This window comes from Choloepus didactylus, chromosome 6, assembly GCF_015220235.1.
Source record: "Choloepus didactylus isolate mChoDid1 chromosome 6, mChoDid1.pri, whole genome shotgun sequence".
Classification (NCBI taxonomy): Eukaryota; Metazoa; Chordata; class Mammalia; order Pilosa; family Megalonychidae; genus Choloepus; species Choloepus didactylus.
In genome coordinates, this window is record NC_051312.1 from 22,085,054 (window position 1) to 22,104,813 (window position 19,760).

At 37.5% G+C, this 19,760-nt stretch overlaps 1 protein-coding gene and 1 pseudogene across 1 annotated transcript; one reads left to right on the forward strand and one right to left on the reverse strand.

The window, feature by feature from the left end:
- Window positions 1–6,272: 6,272 nt before the first annotated feature.
- Window positions 6,273–7,284, forward strand: LOC119536675 (annotated as a pseudogene).
- A 5,905-nt stretch (window positions 7,285–13,189) lies between these two features.
- On the reverse strand, window positions 13,190–14,137 carry LOC119536676 (olfactory receptor 8H1-like). Its single transcript, XM_037839500.1, has one exon. It carries the CDS (start codon window positions 14,135–14,137, stop codon window positions 13,190–13,192), a length of 948 nt encoding a protein of 315 aa, XP_037695428.1.
- Between the last annotated feature and the right edge of the window lie 5,623 nt (window positions 14,138–19,760).

Here is a 19,760-nt window from a genome sequence, read left to right on the forward strand (position 1 = left end):
CGGTTTGGCGAACCAGGTGCAGCAACCAGGCCGTGTGGCCGTTGCCACAAAGGCCCCCACCGCGCAGAAGACTGTAAATCGGTTTTCGATGCGCAGGGTAGACGCCTCTCTGGCCGCCCCGAGCAGATTCCAAAAAACGGGAAGAGGGGGTCCGCCCTTTCGACGGACCCCCTTGCATGCCATTCGACAACACAAGATCCGATCAAATTCGTGCGTCCCCCGGCTCAGCAGGACTGGACCTCTGTGCCACCTCCAGACTCGTACTAACCCCCTCCATGGGTGTCCAGTTAGTAGGGACCTCCTTCAAGGGGCCCTTACCGGCTGGTACTGTAGGGCTCATATTGGGAAGAGCATCCACGGCCCTGAAAGGATTAACAGTTATACCAGGACTTGTAGATTCAGATTTCACAGGCCGTGCCCAAGTTATGGTTCAATCTCAGCGGGGCACCTTAGTCATTGCAGAAGGTGATAAGCTGGCGCAGCTCCTGCTCTTACCCAGCTTACATGCAGTCTTTCCAAGCAGAATCAGACAGAGAGGGGAAAAAGGGTTCGGATCCAGTGGAGCGATTTTTGAGGGACTCCATATGTCCCTGGAGTCTCGACCTATGCTAACCATTAAGGTGCAAGGCAGATCTTTCTTGGGCCTGCTCAATACAGGGGCCGATCGGTCTATCATAAGACAACAAGAATGGCCCCCCACCTGGCCAACGAGCAGGGCGGAAGAGCCCATTAGAGGAATAGGCCAAATTTCAGCGCCCATGCTCAGTGCAGCTGCCCTTCATTGGGCCGATGAAGAAGGACACCAAGGCAGTTTCCAGCCTTATGTATTAGCCCTGCCTGTGTCTTTGTGGGGAAGAGACATTCTGACCCAAATGGACGTTACTTTAATTAGCGGCTACTCCCCAACCTCTAAGCGACTGCTAAAAGAAATGGGGTATACCCCCGGCAAGGGTTTAGGAGCTTCACTGCACGGACGTGCGGAGCCTATACAAGCTGCCCCCAAGTCTGACAGACGAGGCTTGGGTTTTTCATAGGGGCCACTGAGGAGAGATTCCCACCCACACCTATAAAACTAAAATGGAAAACCGAGGCTCCGGTGTGGGTGCCTCAGTGGCCCTTGCCACAGGAAAAACTTGCAGCGTTGCACGCCCTAGTATCAGAACAACTAGAAAAGGGCCATATCGCCCCTTCCACGTCACCGTGGAACACCCCTATATTCGTAATAAAAAAGAAATCTGGTAAATGGAGACTGCTACATGATCTAAGAGCTATTAACGATTGCATGGAGCCTTTAGGGCCCGTTCAGATGGGACTGCCCCTCCTCTCGGCATTACCGGAGCACTGGTCGATTTTCATCATAGATCTGAAAGATTGCTTCTTTTCTATTCCGCTCCACCCTGAAGACACCCCTAAGTTTGCCTTTACTGTGCCCTCTAGTAATCAAGAGGAGCCCTGTCAACGCTTTGAATGGACAGTCCTGCCCCAAGGCATGGCTAATAGTCCTACCATGTGCCAGCTGTATGTCGCTGCGAAGCTAGCTAGCACTCGGCAGCAGTTCCCTCAAGTGAAAATCATCCATTATATGGATGACATTCTCTTAGCCCATAGAGACACAGATCTTCTTAAAACAGTTTTGTCACATTTAGTCCTTAGTCTTAGAGAAGCTAACCTAGAGATTGCCCCTGAAAAAATCCAAATGACTGACATTACCACTTTCCTGGGGGCGAAAGTCGCACCCACTCATGTTTCCCCCCAAAAGGTGTCTCTCAGGCTAGACAATATACACACTCTCAATGATCTACAAAAACTCATGGGGGATATCAATTGGATCCGTCCATACCTAAAAATACCCAATGTCAAACTAACACCTTTGTTCGACCTGTTGAAGGGGGATTCTAATATAAACTCACCTCGAAGCTTCACTCCAGAGGCAAGGCGAGCACTATGCCAGGTGGAACAGGCGCTCAGTGGCGCTGCATTGAAGAGAATAGACCCTGATGAGCCTTTTGAAGCCTGCGTGCTGCCGACAGAATTACAGCCCACTGCGGTACTGTGGCAGCGGGGGCCGCTGCTCTGGGTCCACCCTGGAGTTTCCCCCAAAAAAGTCCTAGAGCACTATCCTACAGCGGTTGCAGACTTGGCCCTAGAATGCATTAAAAGGGCTGTGCAGCATTTCGGTCAGCAGCCCAAAAATCTCAGGGTGCCTTATTCTTCCCAGCAGCTTGAGATACTCACCGGATGCATAGATCAATGGGCCATTCTCCGGTGTACATTTCTTGGTCCCATTAACAATCAGTTCCCTAAGGCTCCTCTCTTGCAGTTTGTCACCCGGCACCCAGTGATTTTTCCCAAAGTAACCTCTCCTAGGCCACTAGCAGGCGCCCCCACCGTATACACGGACGGCTCCAGCTCTGGAACAGGGGCGTATTGTGTGGAGGGGGACACTCCTAAAACAGTGCTCTTCCAACCACAAAAGCCTCAATGGGTAGAACTGCAGGTTATCATTGCAGTCCTGGAAAGCCTTTCCGAGCCCTTAAATGTCGTCTCGGATTCTGCTTATGTTGTGAACTCTGTACAAATTTTAGAAACGGTGGGCATTGTTAAACATTCCTCTACAGTAAGGACGTTCTTTGCCAAACTACAGGAGGTTATATGGACCAGGCAACACCCTTTTTACATAACCCATATTAGAGCCCACACAGGTTTGCCTGGCCCTATGGCCCAGGGGAACCATAGCGCAGATGTAGCCACTCGACAGCTGCACATCTTTCCGACGCTGGTACCGTATCAACAAGCCCGAGAATTCCATGCCAAGTTTCACATCAATGCAGGTACCCTAGCTAAGCGGTTCAGCATACCACGTGCAGCTGCTCGAGATATTGTCCGAGCCTGCAACAATTGTGCAGAGCAGAGAGCAGTCCCCTCGGTTGGGGTCAACCCTAGGGGTCTCACCCCAGGGGATACTTGGCAGATGGATGTCACTCATCATTCAGAGTATGGTAAGATCAAGTACTTACATGTGTCGGTGGACACATGCTCCCAAGTTTTATTTGCCTCTGCTGAACCAGGAGAAAGAGTCTCCCACGTCATTGCACACTGCCTTGCTGCATGGGCAGCTTGGGGTAAGCCAAAGACGTTAAAGACGGATAACGGGCCTGCCTACACTAGTAAATCCTTCCAAAAATTTTGTGACAACATGGATGTCCAATTAAAACATGGCATCCCCTATAACCCTCAGGGGCAAGGAATCATTGAAAGAGCGCACAGATCTCTCAAAGACTTGCTTAAAAAACAGAAAGAGGGTATAGGCCACGGCCTGTCCCCAAAAGCTCGACTGTCTGTAGCCTTGCTCACATATAATTTTTTAAACGAAAATTCACAAGGAATGACACCTGCCCTGCAACACACCACCCCGAGTCCTCCGCATAGAGGTCTAGTCCGTTGGAAGGATGTCCTGTCGGGGCAGTGGAAAGGCCCTGACCCGGTGCTCAGCTGGGCCAGAGGCTCTGTTTGTGTTTTTCCCCAGGAACCAGGACGTCAACCAGTGTGGGTTCCGGAAAGACTGGTGAGAACCGTGACATCACCTGAAGAAGCCAAGGAACAGCTGTCAGAAACGCCAACGAATATACAACCTGAACCATTAGACCAAGCCTCCGACCCTGCTGATGATGGCGACGACCGACAAGACGATAATAGTAGGACTGACCACCCCGCGGTTGCCCAAAAAGAGGATCGGTAACTCTGTTCTTTGCTCTCCTATAGCAATCCTTCTAATCTGCCTTTTTCTTTTTAGTGGAACTATATTTCCTCCACAAGCTTCAACGAGTCCTTCCCCCTCACCAATGACACACTGATCCTCTCTTTTGCTAACCTCTCTGTCAAGGTTGTCAACACCACAGTTGCGGCGAATGCTACTTGTGAAACTGGTAATGGCGAGTTAAGTAAGGGAGTCTTGCTTGAATTTCTTAACGTTACAGGGAAGAGCCGCCAGTCTTGTGAAGGGATCTTGAGTAAAAAGGAGACTCAAAGGTGCCTTTTCCTTCCAGGGCTTGCTCCTACAGTCTGCAACCGTTCCAAAGACCCGGATGCCTCGCCGCCCCGCTATCCTAGTGTATCGCCCAAGTTATGTCTGGCTCCCCGTCAAGGCAACCGACTGGGTTGGCCCTGTTTCTCAAGTTGTTTCACTTAACAATATCCCCTTCTCTAAGTCTAGGCGTCCAAGAGGCATAAAAGAATGGCTATCGAATGCTGCCAGTGTAGCTTCCTCTTTGTTTGTCCCAACGATCGGGCAGGCTGTGCTACAAGCATGGACAGATCGGCAGCTCGCCATAACGATGGAAACGGTAAATGGCTTGGTCAACCTTACCCGAGACGTGCTACGCCGCCACAATCAGATGCTGAACTTAAATTTCCAGGCCATTCAGAAACTCCAAGCGGAGATAGATGAACTTGGACTGGAAATAGATGGACTCTGGAGAGTGCTTCAGCAAACATGTGACACCCGGTGGCTTACGGTTAAACTCTGTGTCACTCCTGTCAGGGCCAACGTGACCGGAAGCATTTCCAGAGTCTCTGATTGGCTGAAAAGGTCATATTTTCCTGAATTTGTTAATCTCTCCCAACAGGTGGAATCTAGTTTAGACACAATTGGGGGGATCAAGTTAAAACCCGTTAAAGTCGATCTCTCCGGGTTAGGCGAGGTTCTACAGAAACTATTGCACAGTGTTTCTTCCTGGTTCTCTTGGCCCAATTTAACTAATTGGATCCTCATTGCAGTGGGATTATTGGTGGGATTAGTCGTTGTTAAATGTTTGCTAGAACGCCTGTTTCAAGCGCAGCAGCAATTGCGTGTTACCACTATGATGGCTATGACTCCCACCTCTGTTACCCCCGATAGTGACCGATTTATTAACCATACCCCTTCCTGGTCGCCTCAGGTGGGGCGCTTTGGAGCAAAATTTGTAGCGAATCGCATGGCTGTTTCTCGGGTGTAAAAGGCGACACCAGTAGTCATAATTTTGTCTCAGGTGGGTCTCTAGGGCAGAGTCCTAGTTGTGGCCAGACTGGACCCTAGCCATTGCACAGAGACACCTAGTGACACCCCCGACTCTGGTTACTGCTGTTCCTGCCCCCGTCGTTGTTCCCCAGTTGCCAGGCAAAGCACTGCAGGGAGAGTCACGTTGCTTCCAGCTTACGGACTCTCCGGTCTCCATATGACGTGAGCATTCTGGTTGGTGCTAGAGGCTCCGCCGCTGGATGGCTGAGGCCTAGTCCAGACTCCCCAAAGCACCAAAGAGGTTGTGAACCATTTGGGTTCACGGGAGCACGCTCATCACTGGAGACACTGGGTCAAAAATAAATAAGAAAGGGGGAGATGTGGAAAGCCGCCTCCCGAATCGGGCCTAGCGTATGCGCTGCAGCCTGCTCTAGAGTTACCCCCGCCCATCGAGTGAGCCAAGATGGCGCCTGCATCCTGTTTCCGCATAGTGACGCATGTATCCGCCACCCGCTCCTACCAATCGAAATCCTGTATACGCGATACTAGCCTAGAAGCTTATTGGTTGTTAATTGTGTATAAAAGGTCTTACCCGGACGGGGTAGGGTGAGACAGCCCACAAGGAGCCGTGCCTGACGGCCACATCGAGGCTGCTCTCCCACGAGGCGCCGTGCCCCGTGTGGGAACCAGTAACACAGAATGTTCATCTAGCTGTAGTAAAGGGCTTGCTTTCACAACTGCCGTGTGGTTCGAGTCGTGATTCATGACCAGGTTAGTTCGCGCAGTCTGCATCTCTCTCTCTCCTTCCCTGTTTCCCCTCGCCGGCCGGGAACCGGGGACCGAGCGGGGCAGCGCCGGACAAATTATGGCAAATTTAAATCTAGTATTCATGTGTTTACTTTTCATTAGAACATATCTGGATGTAAAAATCACAACATTCATTAGTCTGTGAATTTTAATATGATGAAACATGCAAACAGGTAGAAAATTTAACATAATATTAACTAGAAAATAAAATACATAAATTGGCAGGGTTTTTGTTGTTGTTGTTGTTGTCTGTTTATTTTAAATGACTCATTTAACTAAAATGGAAGGGGCATTTCTTCATTTATTTATACTGAAAAAGGCATTCACCTTGGCCCAAATTCATTACCATTCCCCATATCTTCACTGCCTAGGGTATTATTAATTCCTTCCTAGATCCAAACACAGCAATATAACTGGACAGACTCTATTTTATTGATATTGCCTAGATCACCTACAAATGTGTATTGGAATGTATGGGTTGCCATCATATTTGGAGCCATATAATATTCCTTTGGAGAATGTGACTGAAATAACCACGTTTATATTGATGAGCTTCACAGAAAATATTGAGCTGAAGGTCTCCCTGTTTTTATTATGTTTAGCAATCTACCTCTTTACTCTGATAGGAAATTTGGGAATGGTTATAATGGTCATTGGAGACTCCTGACTCCACAATCCCATGTGCTATTTTCTGAGTGTATTTTCAATCTTGGGTGCTTGCTATTCCTTAGATGTCACCCCCAAAATGTAGGTCAGTTTATTGGCAGTGAATAAAGCCATTTCATTTCTGGGATGCGCAACAAAGATTATTCTTCTTGTTACTTTTGGGACTACTGAATGTTTTCTTTTGGCTACAATGGCTTATAATCACTGCATAGAAATCTACAACCCACCAATGTATTCAGTTAACATGTCACCCAGAGTCTGTGTGCCACTCATCATTGCTTCCTGAGTTGGTGGCATCTTGCATGCTACTATACACACTGTAGCCACTTTCAGCCTATCCTTCTATGCATCCAATGAAGTTAGACATGTCATTTGAGACATCCCTCCACTCCTCACTATTTCTTGTTCTGACAATCACATCAACCAGCTTCTACTCTTCTACTTTGTTGGATCTATTGAGATAATTACAATACTGATAGTCCTGACCTCCTATGGCTTCATTCTATTGGCCATTCTGAAGATGCATTCTGCCAAAGGGAGGTGAAAAGTCTTTTCCACTTGTGGCTCCCACCTAACTGCAGTGTCAATTTATGGTGGGACAATCTTCTTCATGTATATGGGGCCAAGTTCCAGCTACATGTTGGACCATGAAATGATAGTGTCTCTATTTTATACTATAGTGATTCCCATGCTTAATACTGTTATATATTATTTGCTTTAAAGATGTTAAAGAGGCAATGAAAAATTTGATTGATGGAGATTGTTTCAAAAGTAAACAGAATTTTTTCATTGAGCAAAATAGAAAAGAATGTTGAAGGTAATTCCATATCTTTGTGGTCAGAAACCTGGGGTGAAAATGTCTTATTTTAGTTAATACTATTTACATATTTTAGATTATTTCCAAATAAAGCATTAATCAGTCCTCCAATGTAGAATTTTAGAAATGTAGATAAATTGTGTCAGCTATATGCCTATGGTTATGTTTAAATTGATCCATATTGAATATTCCTTGATAAACTTAGTAATATTAGTCTTTATTTAATTTGATTTACATTAGCTTTAGTGACAGGTCTTGCTGTCAGGATTTCACGACTTGATATAGCCTCACATTGTTTGTGGTAACTCCTCAGCTTTCACTATGAAGTGAATTGTTCTTCCTGAATCCTGTGAAGAAACTCTTAAATGTTATTTTTTTACCCCATGTGCACTCACACTCTCAGATCCATCCTCTGGAGATGTCTTTTGCAATATTTGGATCAACACTACAGATTTTTATTCCATTATTTCTTTTCCAGGGTCCAGTCACAGCAGTTGATAGCATCCATTCAGAATCTCCCCAAAATATATTGAGGTGATATTATAATATGTATTGAGTGTATAGTTAAGGTTCTGGAAACAAACAAATAAATATGTATTTATTTTAGCTTTATTTGGCTTTTTTTTTTTTTTTTTTTTTGGTTCTGAGATTTGTTTACTTGAAGAGATACTACAAGTGGAAATTTACTTTTATTTCAATGAAATTCATTGTTTTACTAGCAGGGATGTTTGTACTGTGACTCCACCAAATCAATCTAATGAGAAAAAAATTATAAAATAGTTAATTCCGAAGTATGAAGTTGAAATACAATCCAATAGTTATCAGGATCTCAATCTGTAATCAGTTATGTGAGGGGAATTCATACATCTCTACTGGAATCACCACATCTTTGGCAGCAGAGTGTGGTTTAAATAGATACTAAAAATTCCTCTAAAATACAACAATAAAATTTTCAGAGACACAGCACTGGCTATAATGTGGATAACAGGTTGTCTTATAAAGAAATTTATAAGTCACAGGATTTTAAATTTATTTCACTGAAAATGACCTTTTGAGATATATTTTTTCTGGAATAGTGGGCAAAACTACTTCAAAAGTGTTTCCAAATGTCCAACTTTTTCAATAATTAAATTATTTGCAACATTTTAGGGTCATTTGTAAGGCATCTACCACTATAATAAGTGTTTCAAAATTGTTAAGGTAAACTTTCAGCCAACTTGGCAGCTAGGTTTATCAATTTCTTTCAAATCATCAAAAATAATCTTTTTATGGGGAAGAGATGAGCATTAGGAGAAAAGATGCACTCATTTATGACTAAAAATATCTGGCCAACAACTCATTCAACAATAAGGAAAAAATGCAAATCATGTTAACATGCTTAAAATTCCATTACCCTCCCACACCCTTTTTTCCCTAAAAGTAGAATACAATTGGTGAGAAATAGCACTCTCCGATTATTTTCTCTCTCAAAGGTAAATATAAATAATGGCATATTTAACTCTAAAGTTAATAACTTTTCACTCTCCATATCTCAATTTAATTATCTTTCACTCAGGTATGAATTTGTTGATTTCCCTGACCTCATGAAACCTCTCTTTTGCATCATATAGCACTGGCATGATTTAATATTTTTTGTTCTGAATATTTGGTTACTATCTAGCTCTACCACCACACTGACCCTGTAATTTGCATAAAGACAAGAATTGTGTCTATTTATCCACACAGTTGTATCCTCAGGGCATAATATACTAACTGGAACATATATTTTACTCATAAAACATTTTTTTGAATGAATGGAAATTCAAGGAATAAGTAATAATAGCAATTATTAGCATTTGTATGCAGCTTTTTATTTGATCATCTTATATAAGTGAATTACAACATGAAGCCTCATGACAACTTTAAAAGGAGATTTTATAATCATCTATAATCATAGTTCAAAAAACAGAGGAGCATAAACTCTAAGGAGTAAGTCCACATAGCCTTTATGAGTGATTCACACCTAAATATCAAGGCTACAGAGTCCTTGCTTTTAAGTACTTCACTATTCAGGCCTGCATTATTAGGCCTCCAGAAAATTCTGTAAGAAGTGGCAAAGGTCTACATGTTTCCTATGGTAGAAAAACAGTGAGAAACAGGAAAGTATAGAAAACAATTTGGAAAATTGGTTTCCACTGGATTTGAGAAATCATTCCATTGGATGGCATGTGTAGCATTTGCAGTTTATGAGCCTGGGTGATCAATAATTTGAAGACATTAAAGGAAGTAGAAGTAGAATTAGCAGTAATACAAGAAGAAGGAGAAGAAAGAAGAAAAGAAGCAGAAGGAAGAGGAAGAGGTGTAGGAGAAAGAGAAGGGGAAGAAGGAGGATGGAGAGGAGGGGGAGGTGGTGTGGAGAATAAGGATGAGGAGGTGAGGATGGGAGAGGAGAAGATTTTAAAAATAAATTAATGATATAAGTTATACCTACAAAGATTCTAAGTTCCACTACATTTTCAAGGTGTGGAACTACAATCCCAGATAGATATTGTACTGACAAGGTGTAGTGATCCAGAAGGGAAGTATTTGAAGACAAGGCAGTGAATAATATTTAAAATGAAATATGGAACTTCCAATTCTACTTAGGATGTAGATCTGAAAGAACCTTTCATCAACCCTAGCAATTTTAAAGAACCATTAATATATTTAAAAAAACATAACTTTTCATGAGCCCACCAGAAAGATAAGGTTGGAAACATCCAAGAAATCAGAATACCAAAGGAAGACAAGCCCCTCAAAGAGGAGATGAGCAAATGTACTGTTTCTCCTTTGTCAGAGGATGAGAGAAAGATATAGCCACTGTACAAGCACATAGAAAGAATACATATAAATTATAAAGAATTGCTAATGCCAAGTATGGGCTAGAATATCAGTTGGGAAAAGCAAGCCCTAGAACTGAGGGGTTTGCATTCATTCTCAATATCTCCACTGCAGTCTTCCCTAAGTGCTTGTGAAAAAACACAAGGTTGGCTGGGAGTCCTTCAGACAAGGTCACTGCAAACAGAAATTCCAAATATCCTCCTCTTCCTCTCTTACTAAATGAGGAACTGCTACTATTTTACCAACAACAGCTTTATTTTTATTTTAGTGTTCCCTAAAGACAGATAGAATTTTTTGAGATGCTCACAGAATTGCTCCTGCTTTCTTACAACATTCAATTGAATGGTAAAATTTTGCTTCTTTATACTGTCTCAATAGTTACCCACCCAGAGCCTAAACCCTATAATAGATTCTTTCAAAAAACCCCTTATTAGAAACCACATATTTCTCCATAGCATGTGTTCTGTCTCACTGCAATGAGAAATAAAACCAAATTGTTCATCCACAGGTATTGCAGGTAGTCTATGGCTAAAGAATGTTGATAATTACTAGGTTAAGAGATCCAGTGCAGAGGACAAAAACAGGTATGGATACATAAGAAATTTCATTATAAAGATGGAATCTATTAGGTGGTGTCCAAAGAAATGGTAGAAATAGAAATTTTAGAGCACACACATAAAATATAAGAAACAAAGAATTCCAGTGACAAGATTATCAGTAGAGACAATATAGCTTACCAAAGAATTAGTGAACTTGAAGATAAGCAAACAGGAAATAACCAAATAGAAAGATAATAAAGAAGAACAGGCATGGGAATAATGCCCAGGTGCTGTGGGACAATATCAAACATTTAATATACATGTAGTTAGAATTCTACAAAAAGAATATAGAAAGAGTGCATCAGAAAGAACATTACAGGAAACAATGGTCAAAACATTTCTAAACATAAGGAAAGACATCAAATCACAGGCCCACAAATGTCAGAAGAAACTGGAAAAGATTACTACAAATAGAAAATCAATCAAAAAGCAATATGCATAATCATTTCTCTCACTGCTAACAAACAAACATAAGTAGAAGTTTATGGAGCAATTAGGGGAAAATGCATATCACATGCAGAAGAAAAACCATGAGAAGTTATCAGACTTTCTCCTCAAACTGATACAAGCTGGAAAATGATAAAGAGATATGTTTAAACTACTGAAAGATAATACCTGTCATTGCAGAATCCAACACCCACTGAAATATCTTTCAAACATAAAAACTGTTTCAGGAAAACTAACACACCCACACAAACCCACCCAGAGAAATAATTTATAATCTGCAGATGTGTGCTTCTAAAATTTTTCCAGGCAAAAGGATTAAGAAGATATCAGTTGAAACATTGTATTGTTTAAAATAAATGATAACAATAAAAATGTAAAATTGAAAGAAAATACATCAGGTAATGGAATTTTAAAAATTTATTTGCTCTAAAAATACTTGACTGAAGGAAAATTAGGTTGGTGCATTGTGGGGTTTGAGCCATATATAAAAGTAAAGTTTATGACAAAAATAGTGCAAAGACAGCATAGTTAATAAAAAAAGATCAGAAAGATAGAAAGAGAATGTAAATATAAGAAAAGATAAATGCATTTACAAGATGAGAAATAACTGAAAAGGCATATAATTAAAAAATAAATGCTTATGAAGGACAAATTTAATTGTAAATCAAAACAGAAGGAATAGAAATAAAAATATATAAATATATTTCATAGCAAAAGCATCATACTAACATAATTTTATTTGGTATTGATATATTATAAGGCACAGTTAGAATAAATTTAGAAAATATAAATATAATGCAGTTTTGAAATATTTTAATTAAATAGTTTTTAATTAGCAGAATATTATTAAACATTTTACTCCTGCAATAGAGGTTGAACTTTACACATTAAAAAACATTTAGGAAAAATAAGCAGATGCAATTTACAAAGAAAATCTTAATATAAATTTCAAAAAAACCAAATGTTGTAATCATATTGCTTGAAAGCAAACAATATGTCTAATTGCAATTACAAAAGTTTAAATAAACAAAATATCAAGTACTTGGAAACTGAAAAAGCACTGTCTTAAATAACCTTTGAATAGCAGTGACAAAATTGGATTTTCTTTTTTCATAGAGGATATTTTCTGTAAAAATGAACCTTTAGCACTCTATTTTACTAAAATTTGACATGATAGAAAATAATAATTTCTTGAAAATTCTCAACTTTACACCTTTTCTCTGTTAAAAATTTTAAAATAAATAAGCTAAGCATTAACTCAAGAATTCATTTATTGTTAAGGAACTTTAAAAACATTATGAAATCAAGATAAAGGGAATTATTTTATGAAATATACAGAATTTCAGCAAAGTATTTTATGCACCTTAAAGACACATCAAAGAAAGGTAGGTTTTTCAGATAGTTAGCAATTAGACACCAAAGAGATATTATTGCATGCAGATTTTTAATCTGGCAAATTTACAAAATTTCAGGTCCTAAAGTTTTGCAAGAGAATATTTTGCCAGTTTACCAAGTACACAGTGATCTCACAGGTTTAAATGACAAAGGAATTAGCAAAGGTTATTTGGAATGTGTGATTACAAAGCAAACACTCTTAACCATTGTTATATGTCACCAATATATAGTAAATGGATTGGGTTAGGGAACTATTACTATGTCAAAACTGAGCCATTTTCTATAATAAAAGTCTCTAACATTGGAACATGAATTGGGATTTATGTACCACATTTTAAAAGAGGACATAATGTTTCATTTTATTGCACATTAGTTGCTCATATAAAACACAAATATTTAAGCAACAGGTTTAACACAAATTGCATGATTTCCAATTTCAAAGTGATTTCAAAAAGCATTTTCCTGGAGATATTCAAGAACATTTTTGGTCTTGAGTATGGCTCAAGAGAAATACAAACTAAAAGATACATGTATAGAGAGAATCCAAGAAAATACATAAATATAACAGGTAAAGAAGATGGGGTAAAATGTTCAGCCCCACTGTCATTTAAGTTGCCTAGAGCCCTCTCTCTTCTGCATGAACCTAATGAGAGCATTTTTCACTTCTCTGTTCCTAAGACTATAAATTAATGGATTCAGCATGAGGACCACCATAGTATAAAACACAGAGGCCACTTGATCCCTTCCCAAGGAGTAGGACAGCTTTGGTTTTAAATAAGTAAAAGTTGCAGAGCTGTAAAAGATGGTGACTCCAAGGAGGTGGGAGGCACAAGTAGAGAAGGCTTTGTGCTTTCCTGAAGTGGAAATAGTTTTCAGGATAGTAGACAGAATGGACCCATAAGACACAGAGATTGTAATGAGAGATACCATTGCAGTTATGCTGCCAAGAATGACTATCATGATTTCAGTGTCATGAGTGTCAGTGCAGGACAGGGCTAAAATTGGGGTTATGTCACAGAAGAAGTGATAGATTACATTGGAGCTGCAGAAATGCCAACTGTTCATGTAAACAATATTGACTGATGATTCAGTAAAGGCAATCAAATAGGACCCAGTGATGAGGATGCAGCAGAGTGTCACGGACATAATGACTGGGTAGTGTAAAGGATTGCAGATAGCTACATAATGGTCATAAGCCATTGAAGAGAGAAGGAAAAAATCAGTGAAACCCAGGAAGACAGAAAAATACATCTGGGTGAAGCAGCTCATGAATGAAACATACTTTTTGGAAGTCAGTAAGTTCTCTAAGGTTTTAGGTGTGATAACTGTTGAGTAGCTAAGGTCAAGGAATGACAAGTGACTGAGGAAAAAATACATGGGGGTGTGAAGCTGAGGATCCAGGCAAATTATCAGTATCATCCCTGCATTCTCCAAAACCGTAATCAGGTATATGAGAAGAAATAACATAAAGAAGACCCGCTGGATCTCTTCAGAGTCTGTCAATCGCATAAGGATGAAATCAGGCACATTTGTGTTATTCCTACTGCCCATAACATTCAACCTTTGTAAACTGTTGAGAAATCAGAGCTGATGCTTAGCATGAATGACTTGAAAAAGGCTTTTATTTATACGGATGATCTGGAATTTTAAAAAATGTATTTAGTACTTCTACAAATTGATAACAAAGAGTAATTTGCAAAATATGACTGAAAAAATCTTAGTGTTGGCAAATACAAACTATGTATAAATCACCATTTGAATATTGTATAATAGACGTTCACATATGTTGAATAATTGGAATGACAAGTTTATAAATGCTTCCCTTCATTAACACATTTAACCCACCTGAAAATATAACATAAGTGCTACTATTATCTACATTTTTGAATGAGAAAAGGCCAGAAAATGTTTAAGTAACTTATCCAGAGCCAGAGCTATTAAATGTTGACACTATCATTCTACAGAAATAGGTGGATTCCAGAGAGCATACTCATGACACTATATAACTGTAGTTAATTTCAGCAAAACTTAGAAAAATATTAGATATGTAATAGCCAATGAAAGAAAAAGTAAATGAGTCATTTACTTTTATTTTGAATACTATATTATTTAATACAAATAACAAATAACAAATAAATCTAAATATCAACCTTAGAGAATTTTAAGATCTCACATAATTTTAATTTCTGGAAGATAGGTTGTTTTACCAAATTGACCATTACAAATCAAATTTCTTCTAAAATTATCCTTCCAATTTATGTACATTGCTTCTGGGCTCAGATTTCATTGATTCCATATTTCCATTTCCACAAGTCCTGGCACTACTTCAGTGAGGCCTAAATGAGATGTGTATGTATATGCATATTCTTCAATTAAGGCACCCATTTATTTAGATTTGAATTAAAAACCCTTCACTTTTGAGAATGATACTTACCATGAGCAAAAGTTGTTAAAAAAGTTTATTCCAATAACATCTGTCTAGAAATTTGTCAACCTAATTTTTTTTCACACAGATAAAATATATGAACTATATAAATAGCCTGGAATTCCTGAGACAATATATTTAATCCCTTTGAAAGAAATTAATTTAATTTTCCATGCACACATTTTTGTTTTAACCTAAGGTAAAAGTAAATGTACCTGAAATTTGCATTCAGGTTCTGGTTTAATGGAAAGTTCACCCAGAAATTATGTCTCACCAGTTAGCTACTGTGAACAAAGCAGAGTGAAGTATCCTTTGCCTTTCACTCTGACAATACCATAGCCTCTTTAATATTGAGGACTGCTGATGCAAACTTTGGTGATCCTTGGGGACCAACTGCCAAGGATGGATGCCAGGCATACTCCCAAGGATAAAGTTCAAGGACTAATGCATCCACGTTAGGTTTGTACCAGAGAGTTCCTTTCTCCATAGACATCTCATAATTTTGAGCATGATTGTTTGGCATTCCTTGTGATGCTCTAAGTTTTTGACTGGGTAACAAATAAGGTATTTCTGGAGAAATACTTAATTACTGTGTGACAGAAAGGCAAGATCAGAACCACCAGGGATGGAATAGCACATTTTTCAAAATGAAACATTTTTATAATTCAACTATGACATTATTACAGGAGTAAACATTGTTCATTATACAACAATTACAATACAGCAAAATTCAAAGAAGAAAATAAAAATCATTCATAATTTAAATGATCCAGTTTCATCTCCTAGCTCACTACATCTTTTTCTGATGTTTTTGTCTCTGTCTTTATTTTCTCTCCTCTCATAGATTATTCTTCCTGTTTTCTTTTGGGGGGAGTGATTATTAAAGAATAGATCTATGTTTCTATTTTTTTCTTTTCTTATATAAATGTATTCAATTTTTGGCTTTCTAATTAATTAATGTTATTTTAGTTTCATCATTTTTGTTTCCTCTACCTTTTTAGATTGAATTCATTGCTCTTTCTGTAGCATACTCATATAACTAATTATGTTACTTATTTTTATTACTTGTACAAGAATAGAGAAATTTAATGCTCCCATAATTCAGGTAAGCACCATTTTATTTTGTCTTGTATTTAGTGTCATGCATGACTTATATTGCTATTCATTACATAAATAGTCTAGAATCAAATTTTTATCTCCTATTTGACCAAGGATAACTTAAGATTGTGTTTTTAGCTTTATTTATTTTTAATTTTCAAGTTGAACAGCATTTCAGTTTTTAGATTTTGAATATTGATTTTAAATTAAATTGCATTGTTGTCAAAAATGAGACTTTTTTTAAACATTGGAAATTTATTGGAATACATGGATTAATTGTAATAAAATTATATAACAACACATAGATGCTGAGAAAATAAGGTTTGAATGTTGATATGCAATTTTAGTCTTCTCAATTTTATTATTCAGATATTAAAATTATCAAATGTGGTTTGCTTGTTGGATTAGTCACACACTAGATGAGTTATAGCCAAACATTCCACTGCATTTTATTCACTTATTCAGAAAATATTTTATTGTACACCTGCAATATACCAGTCATGTATAAGTCCACAGGGCTTATATTCTAGCTGAGGGAAACAGAAAAATATACAGAGGTAAATGATATGCCATGTCTGAATGTGAAAAGTATTATTAGAAAAAGAAATATAATGTAAGAAGGATAGTAGATGAGAAGTGCTGGGGCAAGGGCATAAGTGAAGAGGTCTAACAAGAGTGACCTAGAGTGACATTTTTACCCTATGGGTGGGGGAGGTAAATGATGAAATACATTTATGTCAATAGCTATAAATGCTTTGGAGAAAAAAATAAGTGAAGGGTGTGCATGAGACAGTTGGGTTTGCTCTCTTAAAAATGCTTTTAAATATGGCAATAGTGAGAATAGACTAACACACAGCAGGGAATATTGTACATGGTTTAATAATCATGAGTATTTGTTCCTCTCTGGAAAATAGAATAATGATTTCTATTTAGTAAATTCCTACTTTCTTTCAGACTTTTAAAAATTATTATTTCTAATCAAGATACAATTTTGTTTAGTTAAATATTCTGATTCACATTACTCATGTTACAGGTGGCCCAGAATAATTAAAGAAATTGTTCAAATTCACTGCAGGAAGTGATAGAATAGTAATTACAAAATAATGTTTTCTGATGTAAAAACTTGTGCCCTAAGCAAAAGTAAATTCATTCCATGGGACTTCTCAGTATTTCAAACTAAGCAGTAAAAATAATGATAATAGAATGCAGCCATATTCATGAAGTATAGTTGAAAAGACTAGAAATATCCAGCCTGAAAAATATTGAACTCATTGTTATTATAGAGAAAATGAACATTTAAGTACTGTAAGCATGCACAGTGAGAAGATATGAATTTGAAGACTTCAAAAGACATATCTAAGATTAATCTATGAAAGCTATAAGAAAAGCAATATTTATTGCTTAAATTGAGAAAAAATTGTGATGATTTAGTTGGTAAAAATTAGAAGTACTGATTTTGGAGAGGAAGGTACACAACTATTAATCAGGGCAATTTAGAGTGTATTATTCTATATCAAGTTAGGATTTTGTGGGATGGCTATATAATCCTTACATACCAATGAAACTGGGAGTCAGAATGTTTCCTCATGTCACCTCTGACCAAGTACAACTGAAAATTTCCCTCAAAGCTGGGATCAATGTAATCATTACAAACTCATGCACAGAACCAAACCTGATATAATAGAACATGAATTCATTGTGTTGGTCCCTCAGTTTCTTAACTAACAAATGTGACCATGATGAAAATGCAGCCATGGCTGGTCCTGACAGTGCCAGCAATTTCTTTTCCTGATCAATGGACCAATTTCCAAATCATAAACCCAAGTCAATACAAATGAAATTTTAAAATATATGTAATTAAGCAAGATAAATATCTGCTAAGTCCTGATTTCTCCAAGTGTTAGTGTTGAACAATAACCGATTTTATGTATGGAGTTAGGGATTTAGAGCTAGAGTTGTCTATTCTAAGATTATTTTTCCTGATATTTCACATGTCAGTCAGTGGAGTAGCATCAGAGATTTCATTGATGAAGTCTTCATTTATTTCCTACTAAAGATATCAGTCATCTAAGAATATCTGGAAACTGTTTAACTCAAATTTCTTTCACTGTAAGAATATTTTTAATATATTTCTATCTCTCTATGTATCTATCTGTCTATCTATCTTTTGTCTACCTATAACAAATATGATATATATTAACAGTTTTTCAATATTTCATCCTACAAATGTGCCCTCCCATTTGCCTTACAATTCTGGGAGAGAGATCATTTTTCCCCATTGAAACACCCTGTTCCTGTTTATAGTATAATATTGCAACTATTTGTTAAGGTAAATTGAAGGTAGGTACTAAAAAAAAAATCATTTTTTCATAAAATAGCCTCCAGACACACACACATAGTGAAATGTGTTAGTTTAACTCCTTTCTGGGTCTATAGCCCCTTCTTTAATGAGACATATATTGCAATAGAAATTCTAAATAGTTCAATTTATATTTCTAAGCCTGAATTATCTTCCCCATATAATATTCCTTGTCTTTCATAATCTAGAATATAAGATTTTGAAAGTGCTTGAAAATTGTGAGGCATTATATAAAATTAAATTTTTGGATTATTAATATGATTTTATTTTACTATATAATTCTGAATTAAAATGTTCAACCACATGCATTTACATGAATGTCTCATGTACATAAATATTACATATATGCAGACTCATGGAACCAAATTTCAAATAATACATTGTATGTTTTGCAGAACTTGTGAAGCGTTGTATAAAAGTTTTGTATTGTTCTTACTACTGTGTCATTCTGAAATTTAAATTTTCATATAAATTTCTTTACATTAATGTGTAGTATAATTAAAATTTCAATTCACTACTTTCATTTTCATTTATAGAGACATCGGTACCATTAAATTATATAATTTTGAAATGAAAAAATAAAGGTTTTACCTACATTAACACCATGTAAACATAGGAATTAATATTTATAGAGCATTCAGTTGTCTCAAAATTGTGCTACTTAACTCAGCTGTCAATTTTAATATAATTTTGTTTGTGAATAAGGATATTCTTTGCAATACTTTTTCTGTACATAGGATGATTTATAGCAATTTAAAAAGAAGAGATATCTTTTGGAAACATCAGGATTTCTGAACCTGATTGGCTTCACATACAGGTCACGGGTTTTCCTACCTAGAATAAATCTTTGAGGAAGTTTTTGTTTAGTCTTTAAAAAGGATACTGGAAGATCCTTTAAGGAAAGGAATAAACTAGTCTGGTTATTAATGAATCCCTAATTATTCTTGAGTCATTCTAGATAGGTGTTAGAACTTTCTAAATGTGAAGTAAAATTCTTCAGAATAAGCTTTCTCTGAGTGTTAGCAACCCTTGTATATGAAGTGATAATGAAAGTGTGGAATTCTATCCTGTTCAATTTCATTTATAATCTTGGAAACTGATGGCAGGATTGGGAGAATTGTTTAGCCCAACTACTGTGAGTGGAAAGGGAATCTAGAACCATATATTTTTCTCTGAATTATTTTGAATGTTTACATTTATTTTGAAGACTTTCAAGCTATAATTCACCATAGGACCATGTATCTGTCAATTTTCTGGATAACTCATTTTTGGCTTGAAAGTATTTTATTTAT